Below are 20,234 nucleotides of genomic sequence, written 5' to 3' on the forward strand. Positions count from 1 at the left end.
AGGTAAAAATTCCTTCCTGACTCCAAATATGGCAATCAGAATAGATCTCTGGATCAACGTTCTGTCCCTATAAATCTAGTATACATAACCAGCGATGTTATTACTCTCCAAAAATGCATCCAGACCCGTTTTGTACTCTTTTACAGAGTTCACCATGACCACCTCCTCAGACAGAGAATTCCACAGTCTTGCTGCTCTTACAGTAAAGAACCCTCGTCTGTGCTGGTGTAGAAACCTTCTTTCCTCTAGACGTAGAGGATGCCCCCTTGTTATAGATACAGTCCTGGGTATAAATAGATCATGGGAGAGATCTCTGTACGGTCCCCTGATATATTTATACATAGTTATTAGGTCTCCCCTAAGCCTTCTTTTTTCTAAACTAAATAACCCCAATTCTGATAAGGTATTGTGACATCTCACTATCATAGCCAGCATAGTCGCATGGCAATTTGTCACTATCCATGTTCTCATTCTAAACATAAACAACCAACGTATCCCTACACCAATGAATGTGCCGCATGTGTACTTCTACAGGGGAAACATACATTATGTAATATTAATCAAAAATATTGACCATACCATATGCAGCTTATATACTGAAATAAGAGTATAATAAAACAGTATGCAACTTCTTTCTGAAATACATTTAAAAGGAATAATTGTACAATGGTTTGAACAAAATGATCATGTGTGGTGATGTTATAGATCACCTGACAGAAAAAAAAAACCATACAATTCTGATTTCCATGAATTTGCAATACAATGCCTTGCCACGTAGATGCTGCAGTGAACATGAATGGTGTAATGTTGTTTCAGCTTACATTACTAGGCAATATCATATTTACACTCACATGACCATTTGTTCTTTACATTTATTTATTTTTGCAGACTCATGCTGTCCTCCTCACCTGTTTCTATAAAGTGGAAAGCCTTCTTTACAAGGGGAGGGGCTGAAGAAGGACCTTAAATACAGGGAGAGTGTCTGTTCTCATCACAGACAGCTCTGTTCCTTCTCTTTAGGAAAGAGAGCCAAGAATTCATCAGACATGAAGTACCTCATCGTCCTAGCCCTAGTGGTTCAAGCACTTGCTGGTCCAGCTGGCAAGCCTGGTAAGAATTGTTTTGACTGTAGAATTGTAGAATGTATGAATAGATGTTCTTCTCTTAAGGCAAATATTGAAAATGAAGATTGATTTGTTCTCCATTAAACTGTGTCAACAGGGGTTCATACACTGTAGAGTTATGTGTAAAGAATCTCTATCTCAATGACTTGAACCCATTGGGCTTGATAGTATGAAGCCACATTGCATCTATGCAGAGAAATATACAGATCTCTTGGACGGCCAGAGAGGAGAGCGCAATGCCATCCGCTTCCCAGGCTAAGAACTAAAAATCACAGCGGGTCTCAGTAGTTAGATATGGTGCGATCCCCAACTGTTGATCAACCCCTTTTTTTCTGATTAAAATGTTAAAAGTTGTTTTTAATGACAGTACCACTTTAACCCCTTAAAGACCAGGCCTGCTTTTTCAAATTGGGGATGTCTGACTTTATCAATATGATAATCGCGATAATTCCGACATTTTTGTCACAAGTTGTCCTTCATGTACATAGTAAAAGTAAGCTGATATCATTTGTAGGTTTTTTTTACAATGCAAAAAACCATGACATTTAAAAAAAATAAAGAGCTTTTTTGCTATTTTAACACTAATAGTTTGCATATATTCATACCAAATAGTTTATGAAACTTATACTTTCAGATTTATACTTTATTTTGAAAGCATTTCTTTTTTTTAATTAACATTTTAAATGAATTAGAAGCCTAACAATTTTACTTGAAATTTAAAAAATTTAGAAAATGTGAAAAATACATCTTTTTTTTATGTGCTATGCAAGGTTTGCAGAAATGTGATGGTGGTAGAACATAGGACCCCCCCCCAAGTGACCCCATTTTAAATACTAGACCCCCCAAGGTATTCACTTGGGGGTACAGTGAGTATTTTAACACTGTAGTTTTTTTGTAGGAATTATTACATCAGTGTTTTTGTACATCGCTTCTGAAAAAATGCACCCTATATTTTATTGAGTTGGATTATAAGGGTTTTAGCAACCAAAACCATACAGAAACCCCACATATGACCCCATTTTGGAAACTTTTTGTGTGGCTGGAATGGTTATGAAGTCAGTGGAAAAATGTTAATTAGCTTTTTTTTCCCACAAATGCATCATTTGTGGGACATATTTTTTGTACATTGCATCTGAAAAGTAGGAAATGTGCCCCATATTTTACTACGCTGTTTGTCCCGTGTTCAGTAATAACCCCTCAAAGGCCATATTTGGTTGCGTGGCCACATGGTGGGACCCAAAATGAGAGGAGCCCCATTTGGCATTCAGGATTTCATTAAACAAATTATAGGCCGCACTTCATCTTGCAAAGCATTCTAGCTGTCAGAACAATACCGCACCCCCAGAAGTGATTCCATTTTCGAAACTACACCCCCTAAAGTATTCACCTATGGCAAAAGTGAGTACGTTGAGCCCTTATTGTGTGTCTAGAATTGTTTCAAATTCAGTGGTAAAATTGCAATTAGCTTTTTTTTCCACAAATTTATTTGTGGGACATCATTTTGGTAAGTCGCTTTTGAAATGGAGGAAATGTACCCATATTTTATCATGCTGTTCATCCGGGGAAGGGCAGTACCTCTACTTAGGCCATATCTGGTTGCCTAACCGCCTGGTAGGACCAAGAAGGTGAGGAGCCCACTTTGGCTTTCAGGGCATTATTATATGAATTATAGACCCCACTCCATGCCTGCAAAGGATCAGAGCTGTCAGAACAATACCACACCCCTACAAGTGTATTGGCTGGACCAGGGACTGCTCTGATCGGTCCTTGGTCTACTAGCAGTGACGTGCATCTGTCTGTGACAGTTAAAGATCCTAATGGATACTTCTATATGGCCAATATATCCATCACTAGGCATTAAAAAAAAAAATATCTTGAAAAAAATGGTTTATTTTGTTGGGGAGGGGGTGTGGTGATAGTCCCCATTCATACTGCATTTCTGCAGTATATGTGTCCATTGTCATGTCAAAAAAGGGATGCCAATGTATACTGTAGCAGTCTCAGAAATTAATGGAGCTTTGGAATACTTAGTATACTTATAATACTTAGTTTTACACTGGCAGGCAGCATATCAGGACGTGTCTCTTGCAATAACCGGGGCAGACCTGGGGGTCCTTGGAAGACCCCCGGCTGCTTAGGTAACTAGCAGCACCCTGCAATCATTGTGGGGTGCTACAGGAGAGAGACAGTGGGAGCCCCCTCCCTCTGTCAAACTCCTTACAGCTCATGATAGCTCCCGACCACGGCTGTAAGGATTAAAATGCCAGGACAGGTTTACTTTGGTCCTAACAATGCGGCAAGCCCCCTCCCACCGGGGATTATACACAGCACCCCGCGATCGCACTGCAGATTGCTGCAGGGAAGACAGAGAAAGATCCCTCCCTCTGTCAAAACACTTACAGCCCGCGGTCACTTCTGACCGTGGCTGTAAGGGTTAAACTGCCGGGACAGAATTTACTTTGGTCCTTGCAGTGGGGCCGGGTCCCGGCTGTGTGTTACAGCCGAGTCTCTGTGGCGATCTTGTGGTTGCACTGGGTAGTACCCATGACAACCTTGGACGTGTATACTTGTCCAGGTGCGAGAACGTGCATCCCCCCTGAACGTGTATACACATCCATAGTCGTGTTAAGATGGGTGTGTGAAACACCGGTCTTAATAAATTCCCCCCATTGTGCACTTACTTTTGACCTGTGTAAAATTTTCTATAGAAACATAGAATGTGTCAGCAGATAAGAACTATTCGGCCCATCTAGTCTGCTCAATATCCTGAATACTTTGAACAGTCCCTTGCCCTATCTTATATGAAGGATAGCCTTATGCCTATCCCATGCATGCTTAAACTCCTTCATTGTATTTGCAGTGACCACTTCTGCAGGAAGGCTATTCCATGCATCAGTAAAGTAAAACGTCCTCATTTTCCTTTTCAACCTTTGCCCTAATATAAAACTATGTCCTCTTGTGGTAGTTTTTCTTCAATTAAATATCCTCTCCTCCTTTACTATGTACATTCTTTTTATGTATATAAAAGTTTCTATATTCAATAAGTGTTGCTTGAAACAGGTAAAGCCCCTGGAGGTCCACGTGGTCCTGAACCTTCACTTCCACCACCCTCAGGCGATGTCCATCCAGCTGATGACCACAGTGAAACTGGATCACCCCCACATGATGATTCTTCAAGACCACCTCCTCCAGAAGGTTTAAATGGGCATCCTAGACACCGCAGAGAAGTTGGAAGACCACCCAAGGGCCCGAGACCTGGAGGTCCACCACCTCCTCCAAAAGGTTTTTTCTTTTTTTTTTTTTTTCTTATATAACAAAATAGACAACTATATAAAAAACAATGGCCCTCATTTACTATTGTAAACCCGACTTGTTTTGTCGGGTATTTTTGGCTCATCTTTGTCTGCGCCATGTCGGAGACATCGTGCGCCAGTCTGCGACATGATGCGACATTTTTTCCCGACGGACCCGATGTGGATTCTCCCAAACCCGAAAAAGGGGCGTAACCCGACATTTCTGAGCTTTCCCACGTATTTATAAAGGTTTCCAACCCGAATTTGTTGAATTGTTGTGGATTTTTTCCCGACAACTCAGAGGAGTTGGAAACATAAACCAACAAAACCCACGTGCGACAAACAGGATGCGACATAATAATGAATATCAGGGGAAAAAAGCAGTCGGGTAAGAAAGCAAGATAGACTTACAACCCGATTTTCTAAGTAAATGAGGGCCATTGTGTTCATAGAGCTCCAGTTTTGTCTACCCATTCCTATTCCTAATAGCTGCTCCCTAGCTCCATTACATAAGGGAAATAAGAAAACGAAGAAGAAGGAAAAAAGAATAGCATTAAACTTCAATATCATAATATATATTTCATATATACAATTTTATATATATATATATATATATATATATATATATATATATATATATTTATATATTTATTTATATATTAGCCCTATAGGACGCACCGGCATATAAGACGCACACAATTTTAAAGGTGCAAAATCTAGAAAAAAAAGATTCTGAACCCGACAGTGATCTTCAACCTGCAGACCTCCAGATGTTGCAAAACTACAACTCCCAGCATGCCCGGACAGCCGCTCCAGACCCGTAACCGCTCGTCACCGCTGCCCTGGATGTCGCTCCATCGCTGTTGCCGCATCCCCGTGGTGTCCCCGACGCTCCGGACGTCTTCTCTCCGTCGCCATCATCACGTCACCGTCATCACGTCGCTACACACGCCGCTCCTATTGGAAGACGGGAAAGCGTGCGTGATGATGTGATGACGTCGAAGGAGAGCGCCGGCCATGCAGGGGGTTAGTGTCACTTTCGCTTCAGACGCGGCGGTCAGCTTTGATCGCCGCGTCTGAAGGGTTAATACAGGGCATCACCGAGGACCTGTATTAGCTGCGGGTCCCGGACCGCCGCGATATTCGCCTTATAAGACGCACCAACTCCCCCCCCCCCCCCAGGGGAAAAAAAGTGCGTCTTATACGGCGAAAAATACGGTATATATATATATATATATATATATATATATTTTTTTTGGGTGGGGGTTGGGGGAGTGGTGACGAGACTGACAACATATTCAGAACCCCAGGCTTGAGTTCATGGGGCCTCAGGCGACCTCCAATTTACCAATGTATGAACACATAGGCGCAAATTTCTCAATCAGTAAGAGACAAAAAACTGGAGAGATTTGTCCGTAGCATACAATCACAGCTCAGTTAATATGAAAGCTCTGGTTGGTTGCTCTGGGCAAAGCTCTGACATTTTTTATAAAAATTGTGCCTCATTTATCAAAACTTTCTAAAACAGTCCTTGGTGCATATAGCTTAAAAAAGGCTGACCATATTTCCTAGAGCAATAATGGGACACTGAGATAGCAAAAACATGCTGGGGTTATCTGTAGTTGTAGGACCCCATTCTGTATATATATATATATATATATATATATATATATATATATATATAGAATACAAAAAAGAAGATTGCAGCAGCACACATTGGTCAAAAAATTTAGGCTCTTAGCGCACTTTTTTAATCAAAAACGTGTCCCCCATCCCCCACGGGGAGGTGGCCTCATTTAGGATGGGACCCTAGCACACATTCTGAGCCTAACACTCAGATACCAACTCACCTCTGCTGGGCATATAGCCTCTGACTGGGTGACATGCTGGATCCATATACAATTTAAAACACCACCTGTGAGAAAGAGGGTGCCATTCGCCCTGTGTAGTAAATCTGAGTGTTAGGCTCAGAATGTGTGTTAGGGTCCCATCCTAAATGAGGCCACCTCCCCGTGGTGGATGGGGGACACGTTTTTGATCAAAAAAGTGCGCTAAGAGCCTCAATTTTTTGACCAATGTGTGCTGCTGCAATCTTCTATTTTGTATACTCTGTATCTGCCACAGCAGTGTGCACCCGTGTATTAGGTTGTTGTGCTGGCTATTTTTCTTTTTGCTTTATATATAGTGGTGGGCAGGGCTCAAGTCCTTCAGAAATGCATGGGAACGGAGTTCCTGCACTTTTTTTTTTTCCAGAACTTGACCCCTGCTTGCGGGCTTATTATACTGTGTATAGCATATATAGTTGTAGGCACCCATACAGCAGTCTCTATATATAGGTACAGGACCCCTCTGTGCTCTCATATAGTTGTCGGCCCCTTTCTCCTCTATGTCTCCATATATAGTTGTAGGCCCCCTCTGTGCCCCCATGTAGTTGTAGATCCCCTTTTCTTTTATGCCCCCAAAAATAGTAGTAGGTAGGTGCCCCCCGACACACTGCCCCCATCGGCCTCCAGTCTGGCGACCTGCTGCTATGCCCCATCGGAGGATCAGTGGAGCACTGAAGCTGACATAGGTGGTAGTTTAGTGCCTGGTGTGGAGCACCTAAGTAGCAGGGCAGTATGTGTCAAATACGTAAAATAGAAATAAGGCTTGGTTCACACAGTGTAAAAATTTAGCTAATTTTTTTTGTGTCGATTTTCATGGAAAAGTGGTAATCTGTGCACTTACTGCTTAAAAAAAATTGTTGTTCCAACATTGGAATTACAGAAGATTTTTAAAGCAGTGTGTGCACTGATAACCAGTTTTACATAGACTTTCATTGTGCACATTAAAAATGTAAAATACAGACTCATTTAATTCCTATTTTATGGATGACTTTTGCTATTGGTTTTACACTGTGAAAATAGTGCTGCTCCTTTGAAGTACAGAAGAATTTCCTGTCTTTTAAATGGGCACTGTCACCAACTTTATTTTTTGATATGTTGTAGTACTTATGTACTACAACATATCTCTAATATACTTTTATTATTTATTTTTTTCATTAAAAAGGTTTAATTTACATTTAATAACCGGCCACTGAAAAAAGACTGATTTTGGAGTGGCAATCAGTCCTTTTTCAGTTAGGCTGCACGCGCTCCCTGCCTGTCAATCAGACAGGCGGGAGCGAGCGCATTGGCTCCCCGGCCACTGGCTGGGAGGCCACTCCTCCCGCACATCGCCGCCGTCGCCTCGTTTCCGCCGCTGTCCCTGCACGCCCGCTGCCGGACTCTGCAGTAACTGCAAGTGTAATGAGGGAACGGGGTATGCAGGGTGGGGGGGAGGAGGGAACGGGCTAGTGCCGTAGCGGGGGGGGGGGGGGGAGAACGGGCTAGCAAAAAAATAAAAAATAGGATGGTGGGAGCTACCCTTTAACAATATTAGAATATAATCTGCCTATAATATACATTTAGCTTCTCTGACTTTAAATACAGATATATTGTAAACTACCATTAGTTCCACAACTCTTGTATAATACAGTCCGTATAGTAGGATATGAGGCCATGCTGTAAGTCTGTATGCCTTTTGGATAAGGACAGGTGGGGAGCTCATATGGTATCAGATGACTCCAGAGTACTGAGCTGTCTGAATATCCTATTGTATAATATAAACATTTGCTTTGTAAGTTATACTATTTATACTATTACCTGCAGGTGTCTTTCATTATTTGTTGCTTATTTTATTTGCCACATTTTATTTACAATGCAAATTTGTAATTGTGTCTTCCCAATTTAAATGTATATTTTTTTTGTCTATTAAAGCTGCAGTTTCCCCAAAACACGCATTGTTTGGAAAAATATGAGTTTCTTATATATTGTGATATACTGTATGACATTTTAAAAACTTGTTCCTTGTAATAGGTCCATTTGGTCCAGGGCCTTCACGTCCGTTACCCAATATAACAGGACTACCACCACGTGACAATTCTTCCAGACCACCTCAACCAGAAGGTGTTTTTCAGATCTTTTAATTCTTTGAGTTACATAAACTGTATGTTTGTTTATTTTATTGTAGCAATGTAGACAAACATTTAAAAACAATATTCACATATAAAGTCACAGTCAACATGAGGACAGGTTTGCCGAGTCCACAAAAACCACAGAAGTAAAAATGTAAAAATCATCACAAATGTTGTGTAAATATCAAAAACGACATAAATTCTCCCAACCTGGAACAAAAAGAGTTACATAGCTAGTGGTTAGATTACCACACGCTGTTGCTTATTTTATTTGCCACATTTTATTTTATTTTGCTTATTTTATCTAAAACACACCAGCTAGATATCCTGTCTATAGTCCAAACACATTCTGTACTCCTATTAAAATGATGGCACTGGAGCATAAACTGTGGCCCAAGTGCATAATTTGGAGTAACTCCTATGTAGCTCTTATAAGGGAGGTCCCATATAGAAACCTTTCTGTCCCTAAAATGCCTTACTACCAAGGGGGTACCTCCACTGGGTGTTATGCCCTAGGTGGCATTACCAAAAGAGAAAGGTATCACCAGCTGTTTCCTCCTGATATTGAGGATATGCCTTCTAAACTCAGATCAAATGTTGTACAGATACAGATATGTGAAACCTAGTTAGTCAGCTCATATGAGAAATTAACAAATGATAACTACTAAGGAACTGTAGATAATATTATATCTTGAACAATTAAACAATATTCTCAGTGATGCAGATGTCACAGACAGTATACGGGAGTAATAGAAAAAAATGCACATATCCACTCTGCCTCATAGCCTAGATCAATAAACATCACAAAGAACAATGCTATTGAGGCTGCTGGCAATACCTCTCACATTCAGTAACCCTACCTAGAAGGTACCTAACACAGTGGTGCTCTCCCCTTAGTAGTGGGGAATTTTAGGGATGGATAGGTTCCTGTGTGGGGGACTGCCCATATTAGGGGGACCACCCTGCCTGGGCATAGGGATTACACTAAATGGCAGTGAAATTTGTTTTGCCCAGGGTGGACGAATACTTGATGAATTGTCTGCATGAAGATTACCTTTTAGATTTGCCCTTTTGTGATTACCGTATATACTCGAGTATAAGCCGAGTTTTTCAGCACGATTTTTCATGCTGAAATCACCCCCCTCGGCTTATACTCGAGTGAACTCTCCGCCCTCAGTGGTCTTCAACCTGCGGACCTCAAGATGTTTCAAAAGTACAACTCCCAGCAAGCCCGGACAGCCATCGGCTGTCTGGGCATGCTGGGAGTTGTAGTTTTGAAACATCTGGAGGTCCGCAGGTTGAAGACCACTGCCCGGGCCTTCGTCATCATCCAGCCCCCCCTCCCCCCTTTAGTTTTGTACTCACCTCCGCTCGGCGGGACGTTCGGGTAAGCTGGTACGAGCCATCTGTGCTGCAGGACCGTCCGGTGGGGAGGGATAGTCGTTCCGGGCTGTCCATCTTCACCGGGTGGGCCTCTTCTCTGTGCTTAGCGCCCGGCCCCGGAATAATAATGTTGCCTTGACGACGACGCACAGGGACGTTGCTCATGAACGTCCCTGTGCGTAGTCGTCAAGGCAACGTCATTAGTCTGGGGCCGGGCGCGAAGCACGGAGAAGAGGCCCACCTGGTGAAGATGGACAGCCCGGAACGACTATCCCTCCCCACCGGACGGTCCTGCAACACAGATGGCCTGGACCAGCTCACCCGAACGTCCCACCGAGCGGAGGTGAGTACAAAACTAAAGGGGGGAGGGGGGCTGGATGATGACGAAGGCCCGGGCAGTGGTCTTCAACCTGCGGACCTCCAGATGTTTCAAAACTACAACTCCCAGCATGCTCGGACAGCCGATGGCTGTCCGGGCATGCTGGGAGTTGTAGTTTTGGAACATCTGGAGGCCCGCAGGTTGAAGACCACTGTTAAATCAGACATTGACAAGCGGTGAGGATGAAGGGGGTGGTGTGGGATGATGGCAGGGTAATGATGAAGGGGGGATGATGAAGGGGGGATGATGACAGGGTAATGATGAAGGGGGATGATGAAGGGGGGGATGATGACAGGGTAATGATGAAGGGAGGATGATGACAGGGTAATGATGAAGGGGGGATGATGACAGGGTAATGATGAAGGGGGGGGATGATGACAGGTGATGATGATGAGGGTGTTAATGACGAGGGTCTGGATGATGACAGGGGGGATGATGTATTTCCCACCCTAGGCTTTTAGTCGAGTCAATAACTTTTCCTGGGTTTTTGGGGTGAAATTAGGGGCCTCAACTTATATTCGGGTCGGCTTATACTCGAGTATATACGGTAACATTTTAGACATAGTTCCCATTTTGTTTGTTTGTGTTCACATATTTTAACAACATTAGAATATCATAAGCATGCAGTTATAGTTTAGACTTTCTTGCCTAGCCTTTTATCTCCTGTTTATTTTGTATATACCATAAGATGCCAGTTATAGTTACAGAATGGGATCTACAACAAGCATTCGCATTATGTAATACTGTATTACGTGTTTATGATAGGTCCTTTTGATCCAAACCATCCACCTCCCACTGGGGAACCATTTGATCATCACAATGTAACAGGATTACCCCCACGTGATAATTCTTCCAGACCACATGGTCCAGATGGTTTTGAGGGTCATAAAAGGCATCACAGACAGGCTCCAACACCATCCAAATCTGGCAGTGCTCCACCACCCAATGTCCCTAAACCTTCTCGGAGTCCACCATCCTCTGGCAAGCCACCTTCTAAGGGTTCAGCAGGGGGAAATCCTGGACAGGTAAACTCAGCAATAATTCATAAATAATCATTAATAAAGGTGTTTGTTAGCCATAGGGCTTCTGTTACATTTTTAGGATATTTTTTCATTTGCAAATATTTCTCGTTTTAATTGCTACATAGTAAAGTGACATCCTATGTAGGAGCAGTAAGAAGCTATTTTCTCACACAGTAAAAATTGGCTGTTTTTAACAAAAATTGGTTCTTATAATAATATCTTCCATTGTTGTCGATGAAAAATAGTCCATTAGTATATACATAAATGAAAAAAATATTTGTTCAATTATTTATTTTCAGCTGATCTTAAGTAAAAAAAAAGTTAATAAATCAGCTGTAAATATGTAAAAAAAAATATTTCAATACAATTTCTTTAAAAAAAAATTGTCTGTGGCATTTCACAAAACCAAGCAAATTTTTTTACAGATACAAAAAATGTCTACAAAAATAAAATAAAAATAAAAAAAGGGTGTGAGAGCAACAATATTGGTGGTCTCCCAGCTTTCCAAAAATGTATAAATCTGTAAGACACTATATTAAAAAACAAATTAGTCTGTTATAAGAGCACTAAATGATGTATTCTTAGATGTAAATAATTTTATATGAACATGATTGCTGTGGATATTTTCCGCTACAGAAATCTCTGCTGACATTTATTTTAGGGTTCTAAACCTAGACCAAAGCGACATCTGAAAGGTGATGTGAGTCGTCCTACAGGAGCTCCACATGTAGAAGCCCACACACATCAGAGTGATGCAACCCGACCCTCTAAACCAAACCAGGCAGGACACAAAAAACACAGTAAGTTATGCTTCTTATTCCTCTATAATCTGACATATGTCACTTTAAGGTGTAACTGTCGTTAACAAAAACGTTTGACATAATGTAGATAATACTATTATAAGTATATTTGTAATATACATTGATTAAAAAATTTGGATATTTTTGGGTGAAAAAATGCTGTCCCTGCAGCTATTGCCTGTGTGTGTCTCTGTGAGGAGTCCAAATACAGGAAGTGACGGCAGGACAAGCAGGGCTCTGTGCAGGCTCCTGGCTTGTCTATCATCCTGCTGTCAGGGGCATGTTATAGAGCCTCACTGCACAGAGCCCTGCTTATCCTGAGTGTACAGGGCCCTTCTTGTCATCTTGTAGATAGTGATGATTTTCGCGAATATGACATGACAATATTCAAAATGAAAAATGTCATAGACCCATTATCACTTCTGTATAGACCAAGAATATTAGGAGATAGATAGATGGATAGATAGACAATATAAATAGATAGGTTGATAGTTATGCGCGCATGCAAAAATAACCGCAAATATATTGAATGTGCGAATTTTGCGAATATAGGGCGAATATTCGTCTATATATTCACAAAATATCGCAAATTCGAATATGGCATATGCCGCTCATCACTAATAAATAAGTCACATGTTTCTTATTTACATGGCTGTGAAAATGTGTCTGTATTTTTACATGTTGGCCCTGATTTACTAAGAGTGGAGTTTTCTTTGTGGGTTTTAATTCCATACATTTTTTTCCCCACGGTATTTACTAAGGTTCCCCAACATTTTGAACTTTTCCCTACATTTTGCTTTTTTTTTTACACATGCTCTGATCTGTAGGGTTTTCCTCAGCTCAAATCAACCACATTTTCTATGGAAACCTTAGTAAATATGTTGGGTTATTGTGAAAATGTCGGGGGACACAGACCCTTTTTGGTGACCACGCCCGTTTCCCTGATGGCCTCTTTTTTTCGGGTTTTCTAAGTAAAATGGAGAGTTAGTCAGTTTTTTTTTCAATTCTAGCACAGATTCTGGCGCAGACAGAATTTCTGGCTCAAAGTGCCAGAATCTGGCGCACAGCCAGTCAAAACCTGTCGGGTTTACAATAGCAAAGCAGGGCCATTGTGTATAGTAAGTTCGGGTCAACAGAGTTGCAGTTGAGCGGAGACTAGTGGCTGCAATATGGACCAAAAATGCTGCTGTACTGTGCTGGTTTTAAATTGACCTAATTGCTGTTTTTTGTAAACTAATCTTGTTGCAAAGCACAATTTCTGTCTGGAATTTGTTAGTCTGAAAATTTCTAACATTTTATTTGTTGGTGTTAATTTGTCAATATTTTTCTAACAAATCTATATAATTTTTTTATTTAATTGTTTCTCTACTTATCTTTTTTTTTTGCAGAAGGCTGATTACAACAACTACAGAGATTACAAAAAAATGATAGTACCTTTATAAATGCAATTGCAAAAATTAGCATAGCCTGCAAATAAATGCAATTAAAAAAACATGTTTTTGTGGATTTTTATTTTTTATGTATGAGTAAGTTCCACATTGGATTTCTTGACAATGAGCTGAGAATATGAATTGCAAGGTATGGTACTCGCAACTTTGGGAAGGCATTCGTCCAGTGTATAATCACATGGATTAACCCTTTAAGGACTCAGCCCATTTTGACCTTAACCCCTTAAGGTCTCAGAGTTTTTCTGTTTTTGAACTTTAGTTTTTTTCTCCTTACCTTTAAAAAAATCATAATTATTTCAATATTGCACCTAAAAATCCACATGATGGCTTATTTTTTGTGCCACCACTATTTTTTAATGTCATCAGTCATCTTATCCAAAATTCTACGGTAAAACGGAAAAATAAATCATTGTGTTGCAAAATTAAAGAAAAAATGCCATTTTGTAATTTTGGGGGCATCCGTTTCTACGCAGTACATTTTTCGGTATAAATTACACTTCCTCTTTATTCTTTAGGTCCATAGGATTAAAATGATACCCTACTTATATAGGTTTGATTTTGTCGTACTTCTGGAAAAAATCATAGCTACATGCAGGAAAATGTATACTTTTTAAATTGTCATCTTCTGACCCCTATAACTTTTTTATTTCTCTGATTATGGGGCGGTATGAGAGCTAATTTTTAGCAGTACAATTTTTGTATTGATCGGACTCTTTAATCGCTTTTTATAATTTTTTTTCATGATATAAAAAGTGACCAAAATCCGCTATTTTGGACTTCAGAATTTTTTTGCGCGTAAGCCATTGACCGTGTGATTTAAATAGCAATATATTTTTATCATTTGGACATTTTTGCACGTGGCGATACCACATATGTTTATTTTTATTGACACAGTTTTTTTTTTATGGGAAAAGGGGGGTGATTCAAACTTTTATTAGGAAAGGGGTTAAATGATCTTGCAATGTTATTTGCCAACACATAGACAAGTTTAGGGCACTATCTCCATAGGCCATTTAACCATAAACACCGAAACTAGAGGCCAAGAAATTGGTCATAAAAGTATAAATCTTTATTACAGAAATGCTCAAAACAGTGAAACAAATTAAAACAACTTAGGTGAGAAGATGGTTACACATACAGAAAAGAGAGATGAGGATATCGCATAAGGTGCCTGGTAGAGGTTACCAGCCTACATGATAATAGAAGGAAATATACAGCAGAATCACAAATGGAAATTATGTCCAAAGAGATGTAAAAGGCGCAATAGCAGCTGATACAATGTAGGTTATACATACAAAGGTAAAAGATGGAAGGGAAAAAAGGTCACAAGTAAGAGTAAACAGACCAGCCCACCATATACCCTGCATACAATACCTCACCTCACTCCGAACGCGTTTTCGCTAAGGCTTTATCAAGGGGTGTGATATACCATAGGGGGCTATAACACTGCACACACTGATCTTTTACATTGATCATTGTTATCACATAGGATAACATTGATCAATGATCCTGCCACTTTACTGCTCATGCCTGGATCTCTGGCACTGAGCAGTCATTCGGCAATTGGACATGCAGGAGGCAGTTGGGGATTCTCCTTGTGTCCTCCAGCTGTTTGGGATGCTGCGATTTCCCCACGGCGGTCCCGAACAGCCCATTGAGCTAACTGGCAGTACTTTACTTTCACTTTAGACGCAGTGATCAACTTTGAGCGCCATGTCTAAAGGGTTAATAGCACACGGCACTGCGAGCAGTGTCGCACGCTGTTAATCCCGACCCATTATAACGCGTTGTGGCCCCACGTTATAGAAAGGGAGCGGACTCAGGGCGTACAGGTACGCCCTACATCCTTAACCCCTTAAGGACCGGGGGTTTTTCCGTTTTTGCATTTCCGATTTTTGCTCCTTGCCTTTAAAAAATCATAACTCTTTCAATTTTGCACCTAAAAATCCATATGATGGCTTATTTTTTGAGCCACCAATTCTACTTTGTAATGATGTCAGTCATTTTGCCCAAAAATGTACGGTGAAACGGAAAAAAATCATTGTGCGACAAAATTGAAAAAACGTAACTTTTGGGGGCTTCCGTTTCTACGTAGTACATTTTTCTGTAAAAATGGCACCTTATCTTTATTCTGTAAGTCAATACAATTAAAATGATACCCTACTTATATAGGTTTGATTTTGTCGGACTTCTGGAAAAAATCATAACTCCATGCAGGAAAATTTATACGTTTTGTAACTTTTGGGGGCTTCCGTTTCTACGTAGTACATTTTTCGGTAAAAATGACACCTGATATGTATTCTGTAGGTCCATATGATTAAAATGATACCCTACTTATATAGGTTTGATTTTGTCGGACTTCTGGAAAAAATCATAACTACATGCAGGAAAATTAATACGTTTAAAATTGTCATCTTCTGACCCCTATAACTTTTTTATTTTTCCGTGTATGGTGCGGTATGAGGGCTCATTTTTTTGCGCCGTGATCTGAAGTTTTTAACGGTACCATTTTTGCATTGATAGGACTTATTGATTGCTTTTTATTCATTTTTAAATGATATAAAAAGTGACCAAAAATGCACTATTTTGGAATTTGGAATTTTTTTGCGTGCACGCCATTGACCGAGCGGTTTAATTAATGATATATTTTTATAATTCGGACATTTCCGCACGCGTTGATACCATATCTGTTTATTTTTATTTACACTGTGTTTTTTTTTTTATTGGAAAAGGGGGGTGATTCAAACTTTTAAAAGGAGAGGAGTTAAATGATCTTTATTCACTTTTTTTTTTTCTTTTTTTTTGCAGTGTTATAGGTCCCATAGGGACCTATAACACTGCACACACTGATCTTCATCATTGATCACTGGTTTCTCATAAGAAACCAGTGATCAACGATTCTGCCGCATGACTGCTCATGCCTGGATCTCAGGCACTGAGCAGTCATTCGGCGATCGGACAGCGAGGAGGCAGGTAGGGGCCCTCCCGCTGTCCTGTAAGCTGTTCGGGATGCCGTGATTAGCCGCCGCTATCCCGAACAGCCCGACTGAGCTAGCCGGCAACTTTCACTTTTAGCCGCGATCGGCGCTGCGCGCTATTAGAGGCGGGTCCCGGCTTCACTATGACGCCGGGCCCACCGTGATATGACGCGTTATATCAGGAGAGCAGGACCAAGGACGTACCGGTACATCCTTGGTCATTAAGGGGTTAAGGGGTTAAGGACCGAGCCAATTTTCATTTTTACACTTTTGTTTTTTACTTCTCCCCTTCTCCCCCCCCCCCTAAAGATCATAACGCTTTCAATTTTCCACCTACGGACTCATATAATGGCTTGTTTCTTGCATCACCAACTGTACTTTGTAATGACATCAATCATTTCATAACAAGATCTAGAGCAAAACAAAAAAATATATATGTGTGGGGTGAAATTGAAAAAAAAAAATACACACGCCATTTTGTAACTTTTGGGGGCCTCCATTTCTACGCAGGGCACTATTTAGTAAAAATGACACCTTATCTTTATTCTGCATGTCCATGTAATATATAACCAATTTATATTGCTTTTATTTTATTTTACTGCATTAAAAAAGTTATAACTACATGCACCAAAATTAGTATGTTGTCATCTTCTGACCCCAATAATTTTTAAATTTTTTCACATACAGGGCTATAGGAGGGCTCACTTTTTTGCGCCCTAATCTGCAGTTCTTATTGGTTCCATTTTTTATTTTGATAGGGCTTTTTTATGGTATATGAAGTGACCAAAAATGCCTAATTTTGGACTTTTGTATTTTTCTTACGTGTACGCCATCGACCATGCGGTTTAACTGACCTTATATTTTAATTGTTCGGACATTTACACACACGGCCACAAGTGATTATGTTTATTTTTCATTGCATTATTTTATTTAAAAAATGGGAAAAGAGGGTGATTCAAACTTTTATTAGGGACGGGGTTCATTAACTTTTATTAACTCTTCTTTTAGCATTTTTTACTTTTTTTTTGCTTTTTATTTTTGTCTTTTTTCCAACACAATAATAACAATATCCTCAGCAATTCATACATATAACAAAATCAGCCCACCCTTCCAAACCCCTATTGCCCATCAATAAGGGAAAAAAAAAAACACATAACCGAGGTCTTTTCTTGCCCACATCCAAAGAACTTATTAATTATTTATTAACCCATAATGCCCAGGATTTATTGAAATCTTTATCTTTTTTCTTCTCCATTTTTCATATGACTTGATTTTATTAGCCATATTAATCTAAACCGCAACATCTGGAGCACCAGGTTATACCGATTCCTTAATATCATTAATCTTGAGAAAAAAGGGGTACTCGGGTGGAAAACAAAAAATTTTTTTTTATGTCAACTGGCTTCAGAAAGTTAAACAGATTTGTAAATTACTTCTATTAAAAAATCTTTACCCTTTCAATACTTTTTAGCAGCTGAATGCTACAGAGGAAATTTTTTTCTTTTTGAATTTCTTTTTTTGTCTTGTCCACACTGCCCAGAGCAGGATAAAATCCCCATAGCAAACCTATGCTGCTCTGGGCAATTCCTGATACTGGTATCAGGTGTAAGCAGAGAGCACTGTGGACAAGACAAAAAGAAATTCAAAAAGAAAATAATTTCCTCTGTAGCATACAGCTGCTAAAGAGTACTGGAAGGGTAAAGATTTTTTAATAGAAGTAATTTACAAATCTGGCAACAGTTGATTTAAAAAAAAATATTCCACCGTTGTACCCCTTTAAGTATCAAAATATTATATTTTTCCCCCGTGTTCATTTTCCCCAGGATAATAGTCTGCGGAGAGCATATTATAATAACTTTCAGCTTGGAGGTACAGTGTTCCACATTCTTAAATATACATTGCCAGGAGTCTTCATTTAAACTACCTATTTCTTAGTTCCATTTCTTTTTTACCTTATCTATAAAGGGTAAAGTGAATCCTTGTACTAACAATTTATATATTGTGCCAGTCAAACTCTTCTGTTCCCTATTGAATGCAATAAAATCAATAAAATGAAATAAAAGTTATAGCAAGAAATTGGTGATTACTCATACCCCTTACTGCTTCATATACCAAGACTTCGACTTATCCATGATATCAAAATCCTTTTTTATTTGTGCAAAAGATTTAAGTTGATTATTAGTAGAGAGGAGTGATTTAATTTGTGGTGAATCGCTATTAAAAATGGCTATTTCTGGCCTACAGAAAGCCTCAATAGGGGTGTAGAACACTTTGCTGCAAAACACATAGGGTGTGTGCTGGGTTAGTGAAATAATACTGTTATTCAGTATGATGTGCAGATCAGAGGTGTCGCTATTAGAATGACTGTCGCTATTAGATGACTTGCAGAGTGGCACAATGAATGAGTCTGGAGGTGGCATCAGTATGAGGAGACCATATAGTGGCTGAATGACTCAACCTGGAATTGGCAGCAGCATGGGGAGACCACATAGTGGCTGAATGATACAGCCTGGAGTTGGCGGCAGCATAACGTGGCTGAGTGACACAGTCTGGAGTTGGTGGCAGCAAGAGGAGACCACATAGTGGCTGAATGACACAGCCTAGAGTTGGCGGCAGCATATAGTGGCTGAATGACACAGTCTGGAGTTTGTGGCAGCATGATGAGAGCATATAGTGGCTAAATGTCATATCCTGCAGGTGGCAAAAGCATGAGGTGACCATAAAGTGGCTGAATGACACAGCCTAAAGTTGGCGGCAGCATATAGTGGCTGAATGACACAGCCTGGAGTTTGCGGCAGCATGATGAGAACATATAGTGGCTAAATGTCATATCCTGCCATATCCTGCAGGTGGCAATAGCATGAGGAGACCATATAGTGGCTGAATGACACAGCGTGGAGGTGGCGGCAGCATAAGGAGAACTTATAGTGGCTGAATGACACAGCCTAAAGTTGGCAGCAGCATTTAGTGGCTGAATGAGAAAGCCTGGAGGTAGCGGAAGCATGAGGAGACCATATAGTGGCTGAATGACATAGCGTGGAGGTGGCAGCAGTATGAGGAGATCATACAGTGGCTGAATGACACAGCCTGGAGTTGGCAGCAGCATGAGGAGACCACATAATGGTTGAATGACACAGCCTGGAGTTTGTGGTAGCATGAGGAGAACAAATAGTGGCTTAGCAGTAGCTTCTGACTGTCCTCTAGATTGTACTCACTAAATAGTGTAGTTGAACCCACAGCATAAGATATTTCTGTGGGAGAGGGAACAGCATAGGACAGAGGCAATGGGAAGACAGGGATTGCTCCTGGGCCATGGCAACTGAGGGTTGTTTTGACTGGGGGTGTCAGATGTCACTTGTGATGAAGTGGATGACCGTGTTAACCAATCCATGATGGCAGATGGATTGCTGGTCGAGACACAACCGCTAGCTGATACAGTTTCTCGCTGCGACTCCTGCTGCCCCTCGCTTCTAGTCTGCTGCGACCTCTGCCTGATGAATTTAGGCCTCTGCCACTCCCCTGTGCACGTGCTGGCACTTCTTTGCATGACATACTTAGTGCGTATGTGAAGGGAGTACAATATGCTCCACTTTGCTTAAAAAAGTATTTGTGTACAACACCAGACGATGTGTACTTTTGCCTGGCCTTTCACAGTATCTAGGCCCTTAAGGCTTTACGGGAACAAAATAGTACACCACTTAGATGTACGTATGTGGTATGCACTTATGAGGGGAGGAAAATGCGTTACAGTATGCTTAAAAAAGTATTTGTGGACAACACCTGCCGGTGTGTACTTTTGCCCGTCCTTTCACA

The 20,234-nt window shown here is 40.5% G+C and overlaps 1 protein-coding gene across 2 annotated transcripts in view; it reads left to right on the plus strand.

Annotated features, from left to right (window-relative positions):
* The window catches only part of LOC130282361 (proline-rich protein 2-like), a 91,275-nt gene extending 77,801 nt beyond the window's left edge, over positions 1 to 13,474 (plus strand). For both annotated transcript variants that reach the window (XM_056530533.1, XM_056530534.1), the window contains exons 2-7: positions 889 to 1,110; positions 4,185 to 4,406; positions 8,314 to 8,403; positions 10,939 to 11,198; positions 11,857 to 11,995; positions 13,384 to 13,474. In XM_056530533.1, coding sequence (XP_056386508.1) covers positions 1,047 to 1,110; positions 4,185 to 4,406; positions 8,314 to 8,403; positions 10,939 to 11,198; positions 11,857 to 11,995; positions 13,384 to 13,391 — 783 coding nt within the window. In that variant the 5' untranslated portion in view covers positions 889 to 1,046 and the 3' untranslated portion in view covers positions 13,392 to 13,474. The remainder of the gene's footprint in view (positions 1 to 888; positions 1,111 to 4,184; positions 4,407 to 8,313; positions 8,404 to 10,938; positions 11,199 to 11,856; positions 11,996 to 13,383) is intronic.
* Positions 13,475 to 20,234: the final 6,760 nt, after the last annotated feature.

The sequence above is a fragment of the Hyla sarda genome, chromosome 7 (assembly GCF_029499605.1).
Source record: "Hyla sarda isolate aHylSar1 chromosome 7, aHylSar1.hap1, whole genome shotgun sequence".
In the NCBI taxonomy this organism is placed as follows: Eukaryota; Metazoa; Chordata; class Amphibia; order Anura; family Hylidae; genus Hyla; species Hyla sarda.